Source organism: Diceros bicornis, chromosome 22 (assembly GCF_020826845.1).
Source record: "Diceros bicornis minor isolate mBicDic1 chromosome 22, mDicBic1.mat.cur, whole genome shotgun sequence".
Classification (NCBI taxonomy): domain Eukaryota; kingdom Metazoa; phylum Chordata; class Mammalia; order Perissodactyla; family Rhinocerotidae; genus Diceros; species Diceros bicornis.
The window spans coordinates 18,740,835-18,762,610 of record NC_080761.1 but is presented as its reverse complement, the minus strand read 5'-3'; the positions used below and the strand labels follow the sequence as shown (position 1 = coordinate 18,762,610).

Sequence of the window (21,776 nt, the reverse complement as noted above, 5' to 3'; positions counted from 1 at the left end):
CTGAGGACCCTACAGGCTGCCTGTGCCAGGGCACTGTGGTTGGAAGAACTGGGAAAGGTGGTGGGTTACTACTACAGATAACACAGTGACTTATTTATGCAACTGGAAAAAACTCACATAGATCTTGGAGGCAGGAAAAGCTGAACTGCTCTGGATTTTATCTCTTCCAACATTTGTTATTCTTTTTTCTTTTTTAACTTTATCCAATATCTAGAACACAAGCAAGATAGCTTTAAAAGGTAGGGCTGAATACTTCCTTACAAGCCTCTAGGATGTAGGTGAGGAAAGAGAAGGGTGTCACACACATGGAAATGTACTTTCTTGTGGGCTTTCGGCGCCCGTCAAAACAGGCCAGCTATTCCTGGGCCTTGGATCAGATGGCAAAAGCTAGCATTTTGTATGGAATTAGGAGCAATGTACCTGAGCTACATAATCAAGGCTCCTTTCATTTTTATCAGCAGGTAGATCACGTGGCCACACTCCAGTGGATGACTTAGTCACTAAAGGAGAATCGGAGCTAAGCACTGGCCATTAACAAAAGGATGGAAAGGTATATGTGTCCAGTGGCTGAAATGCCCCTGGAAGTATCTCATTAGGGCCAGAAAGGAAGCCAGCAACTCGGAGAGAAGAGGCTCTGGCTCAGGTGCTATCATTTATGAAGGCTGGGCCCCTCCCTTCACCCTACGCTCTCTATATCCACTCACGCCAGTGCCCTGAGCTTCATTACAGGAGGCCTGCCTTTCATCTAAGTAACAGATGGCAGGGGGTAGGCAGGCATACCTAGCAAGGATTTTCAGTTCCACTTAAAAGAAGAAATTTAAAAACGGTCCTAAAATTTCTTCAGATAGGCTCATGCCTACATAAAGGACTGACCCTGAAATTGGGAGTGTGCAGGATCAGTGGGCTGCCTGGCTGGGCTCAGTCCCCTACTCAGATAGGAATTTATTGAGGACATAGGAAACCTAATTCTTATTGAGAGATGATGACATTTGGACCAGGGTAGTTGCTTCTCCCCAAAAAAGCATGTAATATTCTTCACCGCTGGAGTGACTCATCCTGTCTTCTCTTGAGCCAGCTGATGACTGCATTCTGCATGCGTCAGCCATGCAGCTGGATCTATAGTTTTGTTCTCCTAGCACGCTTTGTCATCCTCCTTCTTATGGTTTCTACTTCCTGCCCTGCTTTCCCTTTGGGTAATTTCTCCTCTTAAATCAGGAGGCCTTAGGAGAGGTATTCAATTACAAGATGTGTACATGATCCAGTCCTAGCCAATCACGCCATCCCCCTGGCCACAGTGACTGGTTTAGCAAACATCACGTGACCCAAGCAGGACCAAAGTCTCCATGGGACTTTTCAGTTGGGCTAAAATGGAAAACTGCTTTTTAAAAAAACTGTTTAAAATAAAGAATTTTAAACATATGCAAAAGTAGTGAGAATAATACACAACTCCCTATACCCAAAACCCAGCTTCAATATTTATCAACTCATGGACAAGCTTGAAAAAGGATAAACTGTCTTTTTCCACTGGGGCTGTTGGACCGAGGAGGATGGTGCTGCCAAGAGGCATCATGTCTGTCAGTGGAGAGAGCCTGACTTCAAAATAAACCCACAGAGAGCGGAAGTGAGGCAGAGCCCCGAGGACTCCATCTGAGCTCCTGAATCCAGCTGAGCCTGAAGCCACTGCCACCGCTGTACTTCTTTCCGCTTAAGCCAGATTTAGGAGAATTTCCGTCACTTGCAAAATGTGTCGTCCAATATGAAAACCTTAAAGGAACACTTGATAAATAATTTTTAAAATCTTGGGTTTATTTTTGAGGTATCTGGGAAATATAAATTCATGGAAAATCTTTAAGAGGAACAAAGGAGAAGGGGAGCTCTAGACATGAAAACAAGATCATCAGCATTTTTATTTCACTCTGTTCAAAGGATAACTTCAATCCCATTGAAGTAACAGCCATCTACTAAAAAATTTGAACTAAATGACACAAATATTAGTAAGAGATGCAACAAAGGGTGAACATTTTTACCCTTAAAAAACTCACAAACAAAATAATCAAGTCCCCAAACCCATTCAGAGTCTCTGATTCTGAATTATCTTCAAAGCAATGGATGAATGAATATAATCGCTCCCACATTAGCATTATGCTATGCCACTCTTGGGTATGCAATGAACCATTTTCCTGGCTGTTCCTTCACCATCCACTTCGACAGGACAATACTTAAACTTTTGCTTTGCTAGTTCTTGTACTAGATCTTCATACACTTGTGAAAAGACATCCTCTTCAGATTTTGTTCCATCTAGGTAAACTGAGAAGGGCAAAAGAGAGCAGTTCAAATGCTAACAGGATTATTAGTAAAGGATGCTTACTCTCGCACCTGACATCTCTTGGGAATACCAATAGGTTTCACCAAAGAACATAACTTAGAAAGAAATTAATAGCCATTAGAGAAAGAAATAGATCATAGCCAGGTACAATAGGTAAAAAATTTTGGTTTATTACAGAGAAATTCACACCAGCTGATGTGAAAATTATTAAAGAAAAAAGAAAGAAACAGTTAAGTGGCATTGTGCACGTGACACTTTAGGAGCACGGAAGAGGTGCCTTCCCAAAAGAATCATTTAAGGGAGTAGTACTCCAACCTACTTATGCAACAGGATCACCTGTGAAACTTCTGAAACCATGCAGGGGTCTGGGCTCTGCTTCATGTACTGAATTCGAATTCTCCAGGCCCGGGAGACATGTTTTTAACAGAACTGACAGAGTCAGTTTTGGAGATAAAGTAGAAGTTATGTAGGTTAAAGGAAGGAAAGGGCCTTCTAGTCAGAAAATCGCAGAGGTAGGGAGGTAGGTGAGAACTCTGCCTGTTAAGGAAAAGATGCAAAGTTTGGAAAGGCTAGAATGTGGGGAGGCAGAACAGTGCAGAGAAGAGACTTGAGAGCAAGGCTGCGCCTTAGTCTTTAGAGATTCTGATGTCTGGCTGTTTTGGTTTTATCCTGGAGAGCTGGAGATTCTTTGAGGGTATTTAAGCAAGGTAGGAGCATGGTTAGATTTGGATTTTAGATTGAGAGGGAGAGAGGGGCAGCAAGAAGAGGATGTCCCTGAAACCAATGGTCCAAACTGGAAGTGGTGTGGCGAGAACGTCAGCCGCGGCTCCGGGGATGGGGAGGACGGGTGGAACTGGACTGAGGAAGGGATGATAACGGCTGCCAGACCAGGAGGAGGCCCCCTGTGCTTTCTGACATAGCTCCCATGGAGGCCACGGAGCTTCTCACAATATGGCCAATTCCTTTTATTCTGAAAAGTATACATCAGTTCTGATTCCTCTGCCCCCATTCCAAAGCATTCTCTCTCCAGCTTTCTGTATCTTCTCCGTGTTGAGCTCTGGATCCCAGCAATCTGTTCTTAGCCCAGGCCCATAGATCCAGGCATCTCAACCCCATTATGTGCAAAACAGACCTGCAGTCCTCCCTTACAATTCTGCAACACCTTCACTTTCTTCTGTTTTCTGAAATAACACCTGCCAGTTCCCAAGGTGTTGTCCTTGACACCTCAATTTCTGGCACCCTCCGTATCTATTCTATCACCCAGTTCTATTGAGTACATACATCTAATATTGCACCCTCTACACCCACCCTCCACAGAGCCAGAAGGATCTTACTAAAATAAGAATTTGATATCTACCACGTCCTTGCTTAAAACCTCTCTGTAGAGGGCCTCCCACTTCTCTTAGGATAAGAACCCAAGTCCTTAAATGGCCTATGACCCTTCCTGTATCACCAGCATCACTTCTCGCCCATGGTTATCTCTACCACAAACACACCAACCTTCTTTCAGGTGCTGCTCATTTCTTCCTGCCCCCTGGCCTTTTCATGTGCCAGCCCCACTGTCTGGAGTGATATTCTATCCCCCCAACCCACCTCCTTTTGTCCAGTTAAACCTATCAGAGTGTGTGGTTTAAATGTGGCTTCCTCAAGGAAGCCTTCCCTGATTGCTGGGACTTGGGCAATCCCTTGGAGCTCAGTGTCACAGTCAGCCCAGCTAGAAGGACAAGCTTGTGCAGCTAGTGTGTTTGTCTGTTTCCCTGGTAGAATGTAGGCTCATAACAGCAGGGACTGGGTCTGCCTTATTTCCCTTGATATCATGAGGGCAGTGCCTTGTACCTGGAAGGCGTTCAATCCATATTTGTTGAATGACCAGCTAGAAGGTGACAAGCTTTGACAAGAGCCATAGAGAGAAAAACATAAACCAGGAAAGCCAGTTGTGGAAGGGGGGGAGCCCAGCGTGTTCTGCCTTAGAGTGTCCTTTATAATCTAATACATGAGAAAAATGCCTCCTAAGGTCCTTTCTTTTGTGTACTTTGAGGCAATGACAAGTAAAAGGCCCTCCATGGAGGGAGAAAAGGGTACTTACCAATTTGCCATGTGACGTCCTCTATCTCTTGTCTGTGCTTTAGATACATGGGCCACACATGGCCATCAAAGTACCCTGGGGGGTCTGGAGGCTCGTAGACCCTGGTACTGTCAAAACACGTAGGAAACTTTACATTGACGGAAACACACAATTGATAAAGTAAAATAACGGTTAGGATAATGGAAAATCACTTGGAGATTGAATCTAAACAGGATTAAGACTACACATTTTAGACTCAACGCCAGTTACAAAGACATTTCAACAGATTTAACTCTCTGATCCACAAATTAACTTTGTAATTCACTGACTATCACTCATAATTATCTTTTTTTCCCCTCTAGTGCTTTATAAAAGAATTAGGAGACAAATATCAATGTAAATAATGATAGAGATACTGATATGTTGGCTTAAGCTTTAAACTAACCAGTGTTCTTTGTGGCTGTGGCAGAATACAGGGTCACTAATTTAAAATCATAATCAAGATGGGATTGCTTCATATGAAGATTTAGGGAGATGAGCCCAATAGCTTATATAAGGGCCTTTTCTCAGAAAAGTAATTTGCAGTACTCCACATGGATGACCATTTATGGAAAAACGTTTTGCTCTTTGTGTGAAAGAATCGAGGCTTCCCTTGTCTGAAAAATGACATATGTACATCGCTCAATAATGTTGTTTCCTCCTTTTTCCTAAATTTTGTCTTTTGAGTTGCAATCCGCAAAGGTGATTTCAAAACTTACCTCCTCCTCCTCTTACATTCTTCATATGGAATGGTCAGAAAATAGCTTCTATTCCATATGGTGTCAAGGGGCCTAAAATAACAGTATATTTAGTTCACAAGGTTTTTTCTCCATTCATTCAGTGTCAATATTATAGTGAAGAAGGCTTACTTGTAATTAAAGAGAAGGAAACCTTCGACGATTAAAATGGGAACTTCCTCAGCACTTTCCCAGTCTGTTGATACCGGAGAGTGTCTTGATCTTTCCACCCAGCAGGAAATGGCGCACATCATTTTTTCCATGTTAAGCGCTTCAAGTACTTCACACAAACAAATAAATATAAGAAATCAATACAACAAAAGTTTTATGATGCAGCTTTTTATGATGAGTATATTCAGGGATCTATAAATGTATAAAATAACACTTTTATTTAACCTTCAAAACACCTAATAACAAATGTTTTAGATAAATTTAAACTCTAATATTGATAAATTGGTACGTTTGAAACATTTTTATTATGGAAAATTTTAAACATATAAAAAAGTAGAGAGTAAAGTATAATGAACTCCCATGTCCCCATTACTAGTTTTGACAATCATAAACTCATGGCTAATCTTGCTTTATTTAATAAGACAAATAAGAGGTGGAAAAATTATTAAAAGAATTTACAAAGGTCACGAATATGTCATTTTCAGAACTCTAAAATGTGCATATTTTTAGAGCTTACAATTGTAATTCTAGAAAAGCATCCTATCACAGTGATTCTCAAAGTGTGGTACCTAGACCAGCCGTATCAGCAACACCTGAGAACTCAGAAATGCAAATTCTCAACCCTACTCCAGAACTACTGAATCCAGCCATCTAGGTTTAGGTTTTTTAGTGGGAGGTTTTAAAATTATGGATTAATTTGTCTGATAGATATAGGGCTATTAAGATTTTCTCTTTGTTCTGGTGTTTTTGTAAGTTGCATTTTTCCAGGAAATTGTCAAGTTCATTTAAGTTTTCAAATTTATTTGCATAAAATTGTTCATAATATCCTCTTATCTTTTTAATGTCTCTAGGATCTGTAGTGATATTACCTGTTTTGTTTTTGATATTTGTAATCTGTGCCTTCTTTATTTTTCTCTTGATCCATCTTGTTTTACCTGTTTGGGGTTCACTCAGATTCTTGAATCTGTAGGTTTATGTCTTATGCCAAATTTGAGACATTTCACACCATTACTTCTCTGAATACTTTTTCAGCACCACATTGTTTCTCCCCTCCTTCTAGGACTCCAATAATATGAATGTTAGATCTTTTGTTACTCTCTCACGTTTCTGTTCATTTCTTTTCAGTCTATTTTCTCTCCATTGTTCAGATTGAGTAATTTTTATTGTTCTGTCTTCAGGTCCACTGATTCTTTCCTCTGTCATATTTATTCTCATGTTGGGCCCATCCAGTGAGTTTTAAAATTTAGTTATTGCATGTTTTCAGTTCTAAAATTTCTATTTGGTCCTTTTTCACATCCTCTATTTCTTTATTGAGGCTTCTATTTTTCACTTGACTCAAGAATGTTCACAATCGCTTGCTGAAGGCTTTTTATGAATGCTGCTTTAAAATCCTTGCCAGATAATTCCAACATCTGTGTCATCACGGAGTCAGTGTCTTTTGCCTGTCTTTCTTATCGTTTCTCATTCAAGTTGACAGTTGCCTGGTTCTTGATATGACGAGTGATTTTCAGTCTCATCCTGGAAATTTTGAGTATTATGTTGTGAGGCTCTGGATCATATTTAATCTTCCTTTTTTGCAGGCAGTCACCCTGTTCAGGTGTAGTGTCCAGGTCCAGGTGGCGGTGGATGTTCAGCTCCCTGCAGGGCCTCATCAATACTGGAGGCGGGGCTGCCATGGGGGGAAAAGGGGAAAGCAGAGTGCTAGTGTGGCTTTCCTGTGGCTCAGTGAGGATGGAAGCTCAGCTCTTACTGGGTCCTGCGGACAGTAACTGACACTCCCTGGGTGAGAAAAGTGGAGTGCCAACTCGCCCCACCTCCCGTTGCCGCATTCTGCCCTCTGCTGCCGGGCGGGTGTGAAAGCTCAGTTCCCAGCTGGGCTCCACTGATGTGACCCCTGTGGATGCTGTGGAGGGCCAACCCCCACCCTCCTGGTGCCAGGTGGGCCCAGTGGTATAGCGCCCTACTGGCCCTGCTATCACCACGAGGGGAGCATGGTTTTTCCTTTTGTGTTTGGTTAGAGTAGGGTAGACATGATCAAAATGATTTTCTATTCTGCTGGGCCACTTTTTTCAGTCCTTTGATTATAGAGAATAGGTTTCTTGGGAGTCTTCGTGTGTACCTACTGATGGTTCCATGCTGCACACTTCTCTAGCACCCCTTCCCGGATATATGCGAGGCAAAAAGAAAGCACAGGGAACTCACAGCCATGTCATTCCTCAACTCCCCTCAGTCCCTAGTCAGTCTGCTCTCTTCTTTTCATCTTTCAGAGTTTTTCCTTGTTTGTTGTATTCCATCCAGGGTTTTCAGTTACAAGAAGGAAGAATAGTGAGGAATGAGGCCAATCCATCTTGGCTGGCACCAGAAGTACCATTAGTTTTAACATATTTTCATTATCATTCTTAAAAATATTTTCTAATTTTCACTGTGATTTATTCTTCGACCCGTGGGATATATAGAAGTGTTTTGCTTCAGTTCAAATGCGACAATGTCTGGGATTTGCTTCAAAATAATATAGAAGGAGAAAGTGGGTGAGGGTATACATGAAATATAATTGGCCAAGAATTCATCGTTTTTAAAGCTGGATGGTGAACTCCTGAGAATTCATTATACTTTTTTGCCTACTTTTGTATATGTTTAAAATTTTTCATAAGAAAAAGTTTTTAAAAATCAGAAAGAAAGATACTGATTAATTTTCCAACACTTGGGAATTTTCTACTTACTCTTTTGTTATTGATTTCTAATTCAGTTCTCTATGATTAGAGGATATCTCTGTATCACTTCAATCCATTGAAATGTATTAGGACTTGCTCCATGTCCTTGTGTATGTCTTCCATTTTGGTTAATGTTCCATGTGTTCTTCAGGAAAAAAATGTGTATTCAGCTGTTGTACACGTTCTATATATGTTAGTTTGGTCAAGTCTGTTAATTGGGTTGTTCAAATCTGTTATACCCTTATAATTTTTGTTAGCTTGTTCTATTAGTTACTAAGTATTAAAATCTCCCACAATAATTATAGACTTGTCTATTTCTCCTCTTAGTTTTGTCAGTTTTTGCTTAATGTACTTTGAGGTCATATTATTAGGTGCATACAAATTTTATATTGTTTTATCTTCCTGTTTAATTGATCCATTTATCTCTCTTTTCTCTAGCAATACTCTTTGCCTTAAAGTTTACTTTGTCTAATTTAGTATAGTTATACCAATTTTCTTTCAGTAGGTGTTTGCATGGTATATCTTTTTCTACCCCTTTCATTGTCTACTTTTCTATATCCTAATATTTAAATATATCTCTTATGAGGAGCTTTTTTTTTTAAAATCAGGTTGACAATCTTTGGTGTATTTTAGTTCATTTAATTTAATGTAGCTACTGATATATTTGGTTTAAATCTATCACCTTACAATCATCTTCTAGTTTTCTACCATCCTTTGATTTTTTAGTTCTGTTTTTTACTTATTTTGTATTTATCAACTATATTTTAATGATTCCGTCTATTTATAAACTTGATAGCTATACATTTTTAAACTATTCTTTTGGTGGTTATCATAAAGATTTCAACGTTACCTTGACTTACTTTAAATGTGTACATTTACCTAAAAAGTTCAGATTTTTCCTTAAGATAGATTCCTAAAAGTGGGTCACTTGAACACATGGCATGAATATTTTAAGTTCTGTGGGACGTATGCTCAATCTCCTTTCCAGAAAGGTTGTACCAATTTATACTCCCACCTATGACAGTTTTTGTTTTATTGAGCCTGTGCCATCGTTAGATAATTATCATTGCTTTAAAAATCTGTTTACTAGCTAAATGGGAAAAAAAGTAAGTTATATTTCTTTGACTACTTCTGAGGTTGACTTTTTATTGTACATTTATTAATCAAATAATCTTTTGCTTCAGTGAATAACTTACTCATATCATTGGACGTGTTTCAGTTGGGATAGTAGTGTTTTTCTTATCAGTTTGTAAGAACTCATTTTAATTAGGAATAATTCTTTATTAATTGTTGAAAATAGTTTTTCCTTGTTTAACTCTTACTTTGTAATAATCCTCCTTACTAACCTTTAGAGGAGGGGAAGAGGAGAAAAAAACATTGCTGGCTGCAGCTCAAGACACAAGAACAACCAGCCAGTCAAGAATTTTGCCTCTTAAGACTATCATGTGTCTGTAAGAATTGATTGCACAACATTTCTCCTCCAAGGTTATTAAAGTTAAAAATAAAGAACATATTTTATAACGTTTTAAGAGAACTCTCTCTGTCGCTAGCTTGCATAAGCACTCAATGATCATCTTATAAAAGCTGATAAGACCATTAAATATAGTTTATTAGCATGATATTCTTTACAGGAAAATAGACTTTTTTTCTGACGGACTTTGATCCTTTGGCTTCAAAGCAGTGTTAGACTGGGCAAAGGAGTGAGGTGAACCCATGTAAAAAATATTCACTAACCTTTTTGAGCAGTGAAAAGAAAAAAACAGCTTTCCAGTACCTTGGTCACTGGAAAGGTAAGCTCAGAGGATGGGCCTTAGAGCGTGCTCCAGGCAAGACCGGGGGAGGGGGAGGGGGGTAGAGTTATGTATGCCCCAGGCAGGGACGGGGAGAATAACTGCGAACCCACCCTGCCCCAGCTTCAGAAAAAAAATCTGTTGTTCTAATGTTTTCAGTTTTAAATATAAAACTGGGGAAAAGGTATCACTTATTTAAACAGCCGAACATAAATCAGAAACATGTACAAAAGCAGGTTTAAAGTACAGCAATATATTTAAGCACATTTTGAGACTGTCTTCATAGACAGCGAAGTTATTTGGGTTTGAAAAAGAAAATGAACAACAGCGCATAATGTTTACAAGCTCAACTACTTACCATCATACTGCAGAAATCCATTTTTATCTATCTCTATCTCAGACTCTGGCTGGAAAAATAATAAAGTATCTATCAAAACTGTGCCGTGCAGAAATAATACAATTATAGAATGAAGAGGCGATAAAACTTGAATAAACGCTCGTTGATGAGGATTAATAAAATCAAAGATCAGCACCAATAAGTGGTGCCATCTAGTGGATAAGTAACACTACTGCATTGAGCCTCCCTTCATGGCAAAACCTGTATCACTCAGCAAAGGCTTTTTGGATGTAATTCAATTACTTTGCTACTAGAACTTTTTTGTGTTAAATAAATTATCTAAGAAGTTTTGCAGATACCTTAAAGAAATCATCCTGAGATATGACACTGCAATTTGGGAGATGTTTCTGCAAATTCTTAGCGAGTGTTGTCTTCCCACCATTTGTCACACTGAACCGAAAAAGAAAAGAAAACTTGAAAATACCAGGAAGGAAGATGCATTAAAAAACATAAAACATTTTAAAATGATCTTAGAAAACGGATATTTAAAAAAATATTTAATATTTAAGAAAAAATTACTGCTTTCATAAATAATGCTTTTTCTGTTGGTAAAACCATAGGATAAGAAGATCTGATGTACTAAATGACGAGAAATAAGCTGGGAAACATGGAGGAGAAAGGTACTACTGAGCAAGTGAACTGGGTAAAACTAACACTTAAAAATACAGCTACTGCGTTGAAAGCAAACGAATTTTTTTGTGTATGGTGAGACAGTCACAGGATTCACATGCAACACAGAGAATACGAGCAGCACGTTTTAGTGCCAGTATATAAAACTGCACATGGTCCTGTGATTTTGTTTCAGTGTAGAGGCGGCTTATTGCAAGCTCATCTATCCTGAATTCACATCTCCTGGGTGGTGCCTGCTTTTCCCCTAATCTCTCTTCACTTTGGGGCTGGACGGGAGGTCCACTGTAGTTTATCATATCCGGTCAGTTATTTGTTCTTTCTGGCTGGACTGTGACATCGAGGACAATGGGGACCCTGACTATCTCCTCTGTGTATCCAGTTTTCCAGCATCTGGCACTGTGCATAGCAGAGGGGAGGCACTTCTACAGTCAGTCATTCAACCCAAGAGTTCTTTTACCTGGGCTGAGGCTCTTCCAAAGAGTCTATGGACAGATTTGGGGTCCTTGTGAACTTGAATGGGAAAGAAATTACATCTTTATTTTCACTAAATTCAAACAGAATTTTAGCATTTCCTTTAGTTATAAATATGTCACAAACAACAGTATTATTAATAGTACCTGTGACTTTGTCACCAATAGAAATCACAGATATTTCCATATCATGTTGCAGTCGGGCAGACATCTTGAAGTATTACTGACACTCATTATTATTTCAATTTTACGGCAGGTTTTAGACCCACCACTGGACATTGTTATGAGTTAACAAAGAAGTGTATATATTGCAATGCTACAAGTTTGTTTTTTAAAATATTTTTATAACTATATTATCATAACTAGTTTCCTTTGTATTCCTGTATTTTATTTTGTGCATTTAAAACCACTACTCTGAGAAGTCAAGACTTCACCATACCACCAAATGCCCACAGCACAAAAAACTCCTGACTGCACGTTTACTTGCAAGAACTTGTGCTTAACCCCAGATAAAATGAATCGCAATGATTATAATCTAGAAAAGGGAAAAAGAGCTAATATTTATTCACTGAAATTGTTTATGGGATATAATTCAATTATTACCCAAATACCTTATATCTACAAAGTAGAAGGAACTTGAGTCACAAGTTTTTTTTCATTTAACCTTAGAACACACATGGGTAGGATATAGGAGATCTCCTTGAAAACAGGGAAAAGGGAATAGGTGTTACCCTGTACATCGAGAAAATACTGTTATATATCTTTCCCCCTTTAAAAAAATGTCTATAATCCATATTGAATGTCCATAGTTCAGTTACTGAATTTTGGCTTAAAATAAACAGTAAACAGGGGTAACTTTATTACAGTATGAGCAATCTAGCTAGAAAATGTGTCATTTTCTAGACTTATTTCTTTGTTAAGATCATGTAGTCGAACCATTAGTAATTAGACCCCTTCTCACTGACTTAACCGGAGCCAATGAGAAATAAGCACCCTATTTTTGTAGATTTGGAGGAGATGGACCAGCTAGAAGGCAGTCCAGGTCAGGGGGACCGGAAAGGAGGGAAAGTGCTATTTAACAGTCTGAGCCTAGGATCTATACTTGGAATGTAACCATCCTGGTCAGGTGACACCTTAGAACTCAACTCTTCTCCTCCAGCATGCTCCAGCAGGCTCACAGCCTCCCCGCACGTGCCGTCCACCCTCAGGGGCAGCGTGCCCCGACAGGAGTATCTTCTAGCCTAGGATCTGGGGAAGGAAAATGGTGACTACTTGGGGCCACTTCCTCCTTTGTTCACAACACCCAAATAAATGCAACTCCTGGCCCCTTGATTTTTTATGTGCCAGGTGACAAGACGGGTCATTGTATTTGGAACATGACAGTTGGCTAGGGAGAAGTTAAAAAGGCTGTCTGTAATTACTCAAAAAAGTGGAGAATCCATACTGCAATAGGTAGATATTAATATTCCCATTTCCAGTTGAGGAAACTAAGGATTGAAAAGTTATATACTCATAAAACTTGCCCAAGGGAACACCTAGCAAGTAATAGAGATGGGATACCAAGTCTAACTCCACCGCCCAAGAATCTTACGTTTTTTTAACATCATAGAATTTTACAAGAATCTGATGAAGGTTATAAACCCTTTCTCCAGAAAAACGAACATCTTCACACATGCACTAAATTTTCAGGAGGTTCACGGATGCCCCTGAATCCTTTAGAACCCCTACTATCCCTTGCAGTCTCAATTGAATCATCACTTCACAGGGCAGCAAGCGGTGAGTACATGAGAAAGATACAACATAGCGAGTTTGGAGGAAGGAAGAAAGGCAGGAACTGCAGCTGAGTCTGGCAGGGGCTTCACAGCAGCAGCAGCAGCACTAAACTGAGATCCTGGCACTTGCTGAGGAACAGGCAGTGAAGAGGAGGCTTTCTCAGGGAGTTATGGGTAGTGCCTCATGCACATGGCAGGTTTCTAGACAGAGGGCACTGTACTGGAATATTGAGAAGAGGGGACTTTTACTCACACACACGCAGAAAGAAAGTCAGAGTGGATCCTGTAGTGGACTTGGTCGCTGCCTCCCCAGGTTCCACCCGTTTTTGAGGTCTGGTTGGAATCCACCCCACTCTCAACTCCACAGTTGAGAGGGCCCCACTGGCCTAAACCAATCAAGGTCACCCCATCCCTTTTGCCACAGTGACTATGGGTATGTGACACAGCTGGTCCAGTCAAAGGGAGACCCACAACCTAGGGGAAGAGAAGCACTTTCTTCCCCCGAGCTGGTCACAGCTGGCAGCCCCTTGTGACCAAAAAGTAGAGCCAACTCTAGGATGAATTCAAACGGAGGAAGATACAGAGAAGAGACGGAGAGAAACTGAGTCTTTGGTGACACCACTGAGCTCCTGTATCAAACCTTTCCTGCAGCCTGCCTGCTCCTAAAGCTCATACATTTCTTTTATTATTTATGGGTGGTCTTCATATACCAGGAAATTCAGATTTCATTCTAGATAATTGGGAACCACTGAATATTGTTCATCAGGTGAAAGACTAATTTAAAAATTTTATGTGAAGATTAAACTGGTAGAGGTACGTAGGAAAGACTAAGAAGGGGAGCCTGGAATTTGGGAATGAGGGCCTGAATTAGGATTGTGGTTGTGAGTGTGGAAAGGAAGGGACAGATAAGAAAAGCAATGCAGAGAAAAACTGAACTTCAGTTCTGATTAGCTGGGAGCAAGACAAGGCAGAGTTCTGACATTTAATTCATTCAATTTTACTTCTCATTACTTACTATAGTAATATAATACAATGATCTCCCCCAAATTACAAACTTGTAATTTCAGTAGTCTCAAATATTTTATTAACTGGACCACACATAACGTGAAAGTACTCAGAAGGAAGATGAACCTAATACAGTAGCAAAACAAATAATGTCCTTTTGTGTTGTTGTTGATGCCTTATTTGCGTGCCCACCTCTGGTACCATAGGTACCATGTGATTTAGGACACTTTTGAGGGAGAGGGGCAAACGACTAATAATTATGTCAGGGCAACAAGGACTAGCTCAAGATATAAGGTCACCCTAAGGATGGGGAAAAAGGAGTGGAGGTGAGGTGGTTCCTTATTCCTCATGTGCAAAGCTGGGCATAACAGGAAAGAAATGATAGGTGTTCTCCTCCTTTCACACTGGAGGAGCAGCCACACGGGGAATGACAAATCGCCCCCAACCAAGGTCCCATCTGACCAGGCCTTGCCTCTGGTGCCTGCTCCAGAAAATAAATGGTAAAGCAGGCAAACCTGCTTTACTGACTCGCCCGTTTCTCTGCTTTTAGGAAACTCTCCCATCTCCTGTTGGCATTTACGTAGCCAACGCTCCACTGTTTTAGATCTGACAGTGGCCGGCTCTCTTCTCCAGGACTCAGGAATCCTTCTCCATGCTCCTCCTTCCCCAACTAGGTCCACATGGAGACACCCTTTGGACATCCTGAGTATGTCGACCAGCTGTCTGTAGCAAAACTACTCACCCACTGATTCCAATGACAAATGTTTTCATAATTAGCTTTGAAAATCACGTCTTCCTAAAATATCCTAAAATTAAAAAAAAAAGAAAATCAAATGCTTACCATTTAGATGTCTAAAAGGGCAAAAGAAAGATCCTAAACTAGGAGGGCCAGCTGAGGGGGAAAGATGACTGCGACCCCTGGGTTACCCCATCCCTGGATTACCCACACGCCACGGAAGAGCTTCACACTGCACGGGCTTCTCTCTGCCACACGCTCCTGCTAAGTGCCAACAGCTGGTGTGCGCCCAGGGCCTGTAAGCCGAAGCCAAGTGAACTGAAAGGCCCCCACGGCCAAGCATATACCTCTGAAGATCTGTTTTCAAGGGCGTGGGGGAGTTGTCAGGCCACAGAGCACACTACAGTTTCATGCTCCCCTTGGCTTAGCCACGGCGTCTCTTCCCTGCAGGATTCAATTACCCAGGGATGCCCATTCGCCCCATGGCAGGGAACCTGCAGAGCTGGCTTGTCTCTTCCCTTCTGAAATGGGCAGAAAGTCACTGCTGGCCAGAGGCAAAAGGAAGTTAATTCCCTTTAAGGGCGCTATTTCCTTACCCAAAAGCCTAGGTCTAGGGCCACAGTAGACGAACTTTTTCAGAAATGGGCCAGATAGCAAATATTTGAGGCTTTGTGGGACAAGAGGCAAAAGGAAGGTTATTATGTAGGTACTTATGTAACGAGAGAAAACAAATTTTCACAATTTTTTGATGAAAGTCAAGACATAATAAGAATTGAGTATAATTCTTTTTCGTAATGCATGTCTACTAATGAGAAGAGTGGAATTCCTTTTTTATGGGAGAACATTCCCTTATTGGATCTCAAAGTGAGTGTTCCCCATCATGAAACTGATTGCAAATGTTCAGGTGGAGGGCCAGGTTTTAGCCACAGGTCAGCGTCTGCTGACCCCTGGTCTAGAGAGTGGAGGGCAGTTTTGCACATGCCCCCTAAGGCTCACCAAAGCAGTCTTGTGGATATTCCAAGGACCATTTTCACCTCCTCAAGTGAAAACGTGAAGCTCAGCTGCAGGGAACCTTAGAGTAGTGGTTCTGAAGGTGGTCTCTGACTGATGCTGCTCTCTATTTCCCAATGCTCTGGCTGGGTGATCAGGAACCCAAGCTGCGGCAGGTGGGGTGAGTGGTGGCTGAGCTGGAGGCTCCCAATTCCTACCCCTGACTTGTGTCCAGGCTCCCTTGGGAGTAAGGAGTGGGGAGAAGAGCCTAGTGGAGATAGCGTTGTTGTTCCTTGGCTTCTTCTCAGTTTATCCAGAATATTCCAAATCCAATTGCTTAACGTTTGGTTCTACTTTCATTAACAAGCCTACGTAAGACAAGACTTCAGTAATGACTGCAATAAAAATAAAATAACAGAACAAGTTGGACATCTGAGTTTCACCCGGAATTGCACTGTTGAAGATACATCTCCATCCAAACTGCCAAAGTGTATTAAGGAACAACTGCTTACGATGAGTATTGTAAAATAAACTTTTACATTCTAATTTTTCTTCTTTTGAATTTTATCTTACCCTATTCTTATTTTTAATATGTCAGTGCAAGGCTGCCAACCACCTTTTTTGGGAAGGGAAAGGCTGCCCTTTATCTCGAGATGGTGTCTTTCTTACTTTCTTGGTGGTAAATGTCCTTTCTCCTATGAAATTATGTTGGCAGTAGATAGTAGATTGATGTCCTCCTTTGGCCAAAAAAAAAAAAAAATCATAAAACATTGTCACTCCTTGCCCCCCCCTCGCCTATTTTTGGATAGTCTGTCAGAGCACACACTCTCAAGCCCAGAGAAGGCCAGCCTTAGCGATCACTTAGTCCACTCCTTCATTTTGCAGAAGCCGAAACTGGCCCAGACAAGGGAGCGTCTTGCCCAGGGTCAGAAAGCTAGTAAATGGAAAAGCCAGAAACGAAACGAAACCAAGCAAGTTAACTTCTTTCCTCTTTCCGAGCTGCTAAAGAGCGCTTTCTTACCAGCAGCAAAGCAAGGATGTCGCACACGTGCTGGCTTAACTGTGAGGCTCTTGTGTAGAACTGATGCCATTTTTATTGATGTATTATTGATGGGTGTGTATTTGCAGTGTACACTGAATGGCAAGCACTGGTCCCCTGTGCTTCTTGCCACATCTGTGCCTACATACACATGAGAATATTGTATCAATTACACCACATGTAAACAACGAATGTGGTTGTGGCACTGGAAACAGGCTTGAGGGGGTTATTTAGGGGGAAACTCTAGCAATTCAGAAACCAGGAGTGAGGGAGAGTCAAGAACCTACTTATAAAATCCCTTGGGCTCAAGAGGGAACTCCCATAGTCAAATGCAAGTTTTTACCAAAACAGGAACCCTCAGTTTTATGTTAATCAGTAGTCTCAGCCTGTCCAAGACAGTGTTTGGGTAAATGCTGTGCACAGTCCATTAGCAATGAACAGGTGACAATGTGGTGGGACGGGGGGAGAACTGGGAGAAGCAGACATAAGACGTGTGGCTGGGGTTAGGGTGGGCGTAGCAAATCCAGAAACCGTTTATTTCAAAAACGCTGTTGGATACACAAGGCAGCTTCAGATGAACTCCAAGTTCAGGCTGTTATTTCACTGCCTGTTGCCCTCTTTAAGAACTATTTTAAAATCACATTTAAAAAGCTTGCAATCAAGAGTTGCCAGGCTCCAAATACAGCAGCAGCAGACTCCATGAAGCAAACACAAGCTTAATCAACTATAAATCGTAAATCACTGCATGTCTCCGGAGGGACAACCATTTGGACCTTCCAGCCTCATCAATCCAGGGCACCCAATTAATAGGAATATATGCCACTTCCAATCTCGTGGGATATCTATGTACTCTATTCTCCCAGTAAGTGCAAAGCTTTCCTCAACAGCAGAGAGCCTTTGCATAGCGGGAGGAGAACAGACTAAGATTAGCCAAGAGCAAACCCAAAATGAGTAATTTTAATATTTTTATACTATTTTTTACCCTAAGTAAAATATGTGGTTGAGTGCTTTCTTCATAACTGCTATGTGTTTATTATATTTAATTTGTTTCACTACTAAACATGGTACATTTTAGATTCTAAACTGCAAACGGTCAGAGGTGGCATGTGCAGAATCAGCAGGTTATAAGGAAGATTTCAACTCCCTAATACAAATGGATGACAACACGCTAACAAAATATTGTGCTTTTCAACGCGTCTAATGAGCAGTCTGATATTTTTAAGAGAGAAACGTTTTCAGACTTCTTATTTATCTTACTCAATAGATATTTTGATTATCTTCTCCCATGCGACAGGGAAGTCTTTTCCTGCTGTTGTTTAAACTTTGCTCCCTTTTGGTAAACAGAAATCTCCCAAGGATGGAGTTTGTGAATATGCAACCCATGCCCCCTTCCGTCAGAATCACTAGATCTTTCACTAACCCCTAGTAGAAACTCGGTAGCTTCAGTTTACATAAACTCTTTTCCTTTCCGTTTTTCTTCCTCCTAACACACAACTGGTTTATAATATTGACAGTGCTATTGTAAACTTATGCACCCTGCATTTCCTGTATGCTCCAGCCTTTGCTTCCCAGTGCAGAGTCAATCTGCTAGGTCAGGGGTCCGCAAACTCCTGTGAGGTGCCAGGTAGTAAATGTTTTCAGCTTTGCGGACAGCCGCTCAACTCTGCTGCGGTGAAGTGAAAGCGGCCACAGACGACACATAAGCCAAGGAGCGTGGCTGTGTTCTAACAAAACTTTGTGGACACTGAAATTGGAATTTCATATAATTTTCCCATGCCACAAAATATTCTTTTGATTTACCTTTGGCCAAATAAAAATGTAAAAGCCATTCTCAGTTAGCAGGCCGTCGGCGGGCCATAGTTTGTCAACCCCAACGCTAGAGGAATGGAGATCAAGATCTGACCCTGTCCTAACAGGGTGACTTCTCCTAACAACCTGTACGTACTCTTGGAGGCAGACTCCCATTTTAAGGATTATTACGGGGCGTTAAGGCACTAGGCCATCACGAGTACACATGCTCCTTGGCAGGCCACGTATCAGCCCTTTCAGAGCGGTAAGAGTCCCAACAGGGTATGCGAGACGCAGCAGGGTCGGGCTCCAGCGCAGGAACCCTCTGGAAACACCTCCAGGCCCCAGCGAGACTAAGCGGCGCGGCGGGGCCAGGCAGGTACTCACCGGCCGCCGGTTCGAGTCCCCGCAAGCAAAGCGGCACAGGCGACGGCCAAGCACGCGCCTGTCACTAACTCCCCGCAACCCCCGGAGCTCGCTAATGAGAGGCCTAAAGCCCTTTGCTCCGCGCCGCTTCCGGGTCAGAGGCGGCCCAGACAGAGGGCGCCAACCGAGGGCTCCATTCCACCTGGGCCGGACGCGGCGACAGCGGCAACCCCGTCGGGCGGGGCGGGACTCCGGCGAGCGTGGCCCCGCGCGCGCCCCTGCAGGCTCCGGCCCTTCCTCGTCGGGGGCGCGCGCGGCCGGGTCGGCCGGGGAGCAAGCCCGCGACGCCCTCGCTCGGCTCCGGCTGGTTCCGCCGCCGCGCGCGCCGCCGTGCGCGCCGCCCGCGCTCCCGCCGCGCCGAAGCTGCCAGCCGGGGAGCCAATTAGCGCTCGGCGAGGCGGCGGCCACTTCCTCGTCAGCGCGGCCGCGCGCTCGGGACGGCTCGGGCGGCCGCGGGGCGGGGCGGGGCGAGCACTGCGCCGGGCGGCTCTGCCTGCGTCCGCTGGTCCGGCAGCCAGGGATCGGAGCTGGTCCTGGAAGGCGCACCGCTGCGGACCAGACAAAAAGAAACTTCGGAGCGCGCGGAGTGCCGGCTGGCGGGGCGTTTGGTCGGCTTTTCGTGCGTGGTCTTTGGGCTCAGCCTCTCCAGGAAGCGACATGTCGAAGCCGCCACCCAAACCGGTCAAACCAGGTAAGGGAGCTGCTCCCCGGGTCCCCGGGCGCCTCGGTGCCCTGCGCTTCCTCTGCCACTTGGCAGGGCAGACCAGGCACGTACCCGGCCCCGAGCCTCGCTCTCGAGGTCCGACTCCCCAGGGTGGGAGTTGTTAGTTTTGTTGCGTTCACTACAGGGGAGGGATCGTTTTGGATAGCAAGAGGATTTCGAGGATTTTTAAAAATTTTATGTTTCAAGAGGAGTCACCCTCGTTTTGCAACCCTGTCATTCGCTGCAGCTTTCCAGCGGGTTGTGATGGCTACGTCCCTTTGAAGCTTTCCTGGAAGACAGACCCATTGATCTCCCTTTAAAAAAAATTTAAAGAAATATGTCTTGAAATGTTCGGTCTTTTAGCCACTTCCTCTTTTATTTCAGTGTGTCACTGTCAAGTTAGGGTTCTTGACTGGCCTGAGCGAACGGGAAGTGCGCTGCTTGCAGGGTGGGGTGGGCGCTCGAGTCTCCTTTGGGACTTTTGAGAGGAGCGGCGTTTAAAATTGACCTCGGGATCTTGGGAAAAGCATTTAGAGGACTCTGTACTCGAGCTCGTGGCGAGAAGAATCTAGGCTGCGGCAGAGCAATCTCGGCTGTTACATTCGGAAGTGTCACTTTATCGTGCAACTCAAGTCCTCTGCCTCCGCTCCCGCCAATGAATTTGGCGTGGTAAACTGGAGAGGGTGAGATTACCAAGTTCCTCAAAGCAGTTTTCTTGGCCGGTAGTCCTTGTTCATTTTTGAGTCTATTCTTAGCCTAATTTCTGTGATATGGAGAAAGGAGAATTTAAAAGGGACTGACGCATTTCAATTCAATACTCTAACAAACTCGTGCGTTCATTTGGTAGGTAATTACGGGAAACCTAGGAAATGGAAGATGAATGGCTCTGATATAGTTAGGTTTTTTTTCCCCAATCTCATGTAACTTCAGTTATAGCACAGGCTGAAATTTATCCATTTAGATCAAATTTCGAAGTAACCTCAGTTGTAGGAGGTAGAGTTTCAGTAATTAATTTTTTTCTTGATTTTTCTAAACTTTAGTCAAGCGAGTTTCATGACTATCTGGTTTCTTTCTTTGCCATCATACAGTGGCAGTTTCAAGTCATTTTACTAGAAAATTATGCACATACATATGTGGCATAGTCATTCGCTGAAGATTTAAGTTTTGGTGGGGTGGAGTGGCTGTGAAGGAAGTTGCTGGGACTTTGGCTCTGCTGTGAGCAGAGACAGAGTGGGGCTAGAATCCGGCTCTCCACTTCTCTAGAAGGGGAATCTGATGAGGAATTTGCATTTTAAGTGCTTGTGTGGGAGGTGGCAGCTTTCTAAACTCATGTAAATCAGGACGTCAAGTATCCAACAGAGCAGAGTTGTTTTTTGATAGCTAAACAAAGTACTTTATTTTAAAGAACGTCCTGAGAAGCTGTTCATGAGGTTTTTTCTCTCTCTAGACATTAAGTGATGTCTGTGCTGCAGCTGGAGGGACGTTGACAGTGATGTGTGTGCGTGTGTGTGCGTGTACTCATGCATACAAGGGTGTGATTTATCGATCATACTGTTACCAGTTGGGGATACACTCCCAGGAACCATTTTTATCTGACACCACTGCTTTCTCCTTCTCTTTAGCGAAGCAGAAAGCAAACAATTGAAAATGACGGCTGTTTAGAGAGAGCTTTGAATCCACGCTAATTTATAAATGAGATCCAAACTCAAATAAGGTCACCATAGAAATCGGTTTGTTAGTTTACTAATTTACAATGAGAAATATTACTTTCATTTAGACTTGACCCTTTGTGTGCCCTGGCTTAATTGAAAACAAAATTGTCCTATTGTAGTATTGTCCCACGTTTACTGTGTGCCAGGCACTGATCTAATCACTTTTACGTGTATATTAACTCGCATCTCACAACAACCGTATGAGATCAGTACCATTATTGTTCCCATTGCACAGGTGGGGAAATGGAGGAAAGCACAGAAAGGTTAAG

At 42.5% G+C, this 21,776-nt stretch overlaps 2 protein-coding genes across 3 annotated transcripts in view; one reads left to right on the top strand and one right to left on the bottom strand.

Moving 5' to 3' along the window:
* Window positions 1-1,880: 1,880 nt before the first annotated feature.
* Window positions 1,881-19,138, bottom strand: NMRK1 (nicotinamide riboside kinase 1). 2 transcript variants are annotated; one of them, XM_058565634.1, is made up of 8 exons: window positions 19,054-19,138; window positions 14,856-14,919; window positions 10,536-10,626; window positions 10,198-10,246; window positions 5,300-5,447; window positions 5,150-5,221; window positions 4,413-4,519; window positions 1,881-2,307 (listed from the first exon to the last, which is right to left on the bottom strand). In XM_058565634.1, exons 2-8 carry the CDS (start codon window positions 14,882-14,884, stop codon window positions 2,141-2,143), a joined length of 663 nt encoding a protein of 220 aa, XP_058421617.1. In that variant the 5' UTR covers window positions 14,885-14,919; window positions 19,054-19,138; the 3' UTR covers window positions 1,881-2,140. The 2 variants fall into 2 exon arrangements, with proteins under 2 accessions (XP_058421617.1, XP_058421618.1); XM_058565635.1 differs by lacking the exon at window positions 19,054-19,138 and having other exon boundaries at window positions 14,856-14,950.
* OSTF1 (osteoclast stimulating factor 1) overlaps window positions 15,730-21,776 on the top strand; it is a 53,489-nt gene continuing 47,442 nt past the window's right edge. Inside the window, exons 1-2 of the mRNA XM_058565369.1 lie at window positions 15,730-15,778; window positions 19,025-19,783. Of these exons, the coding sequence (XP_058421352.1) occupies window positions 15,730-15,778; window positions 19,025-19,783 (808 nt within the window). The remainder of the gene's footprint in view (window positions 15,779-19,024; window positions 19,784-21,776) is intronic.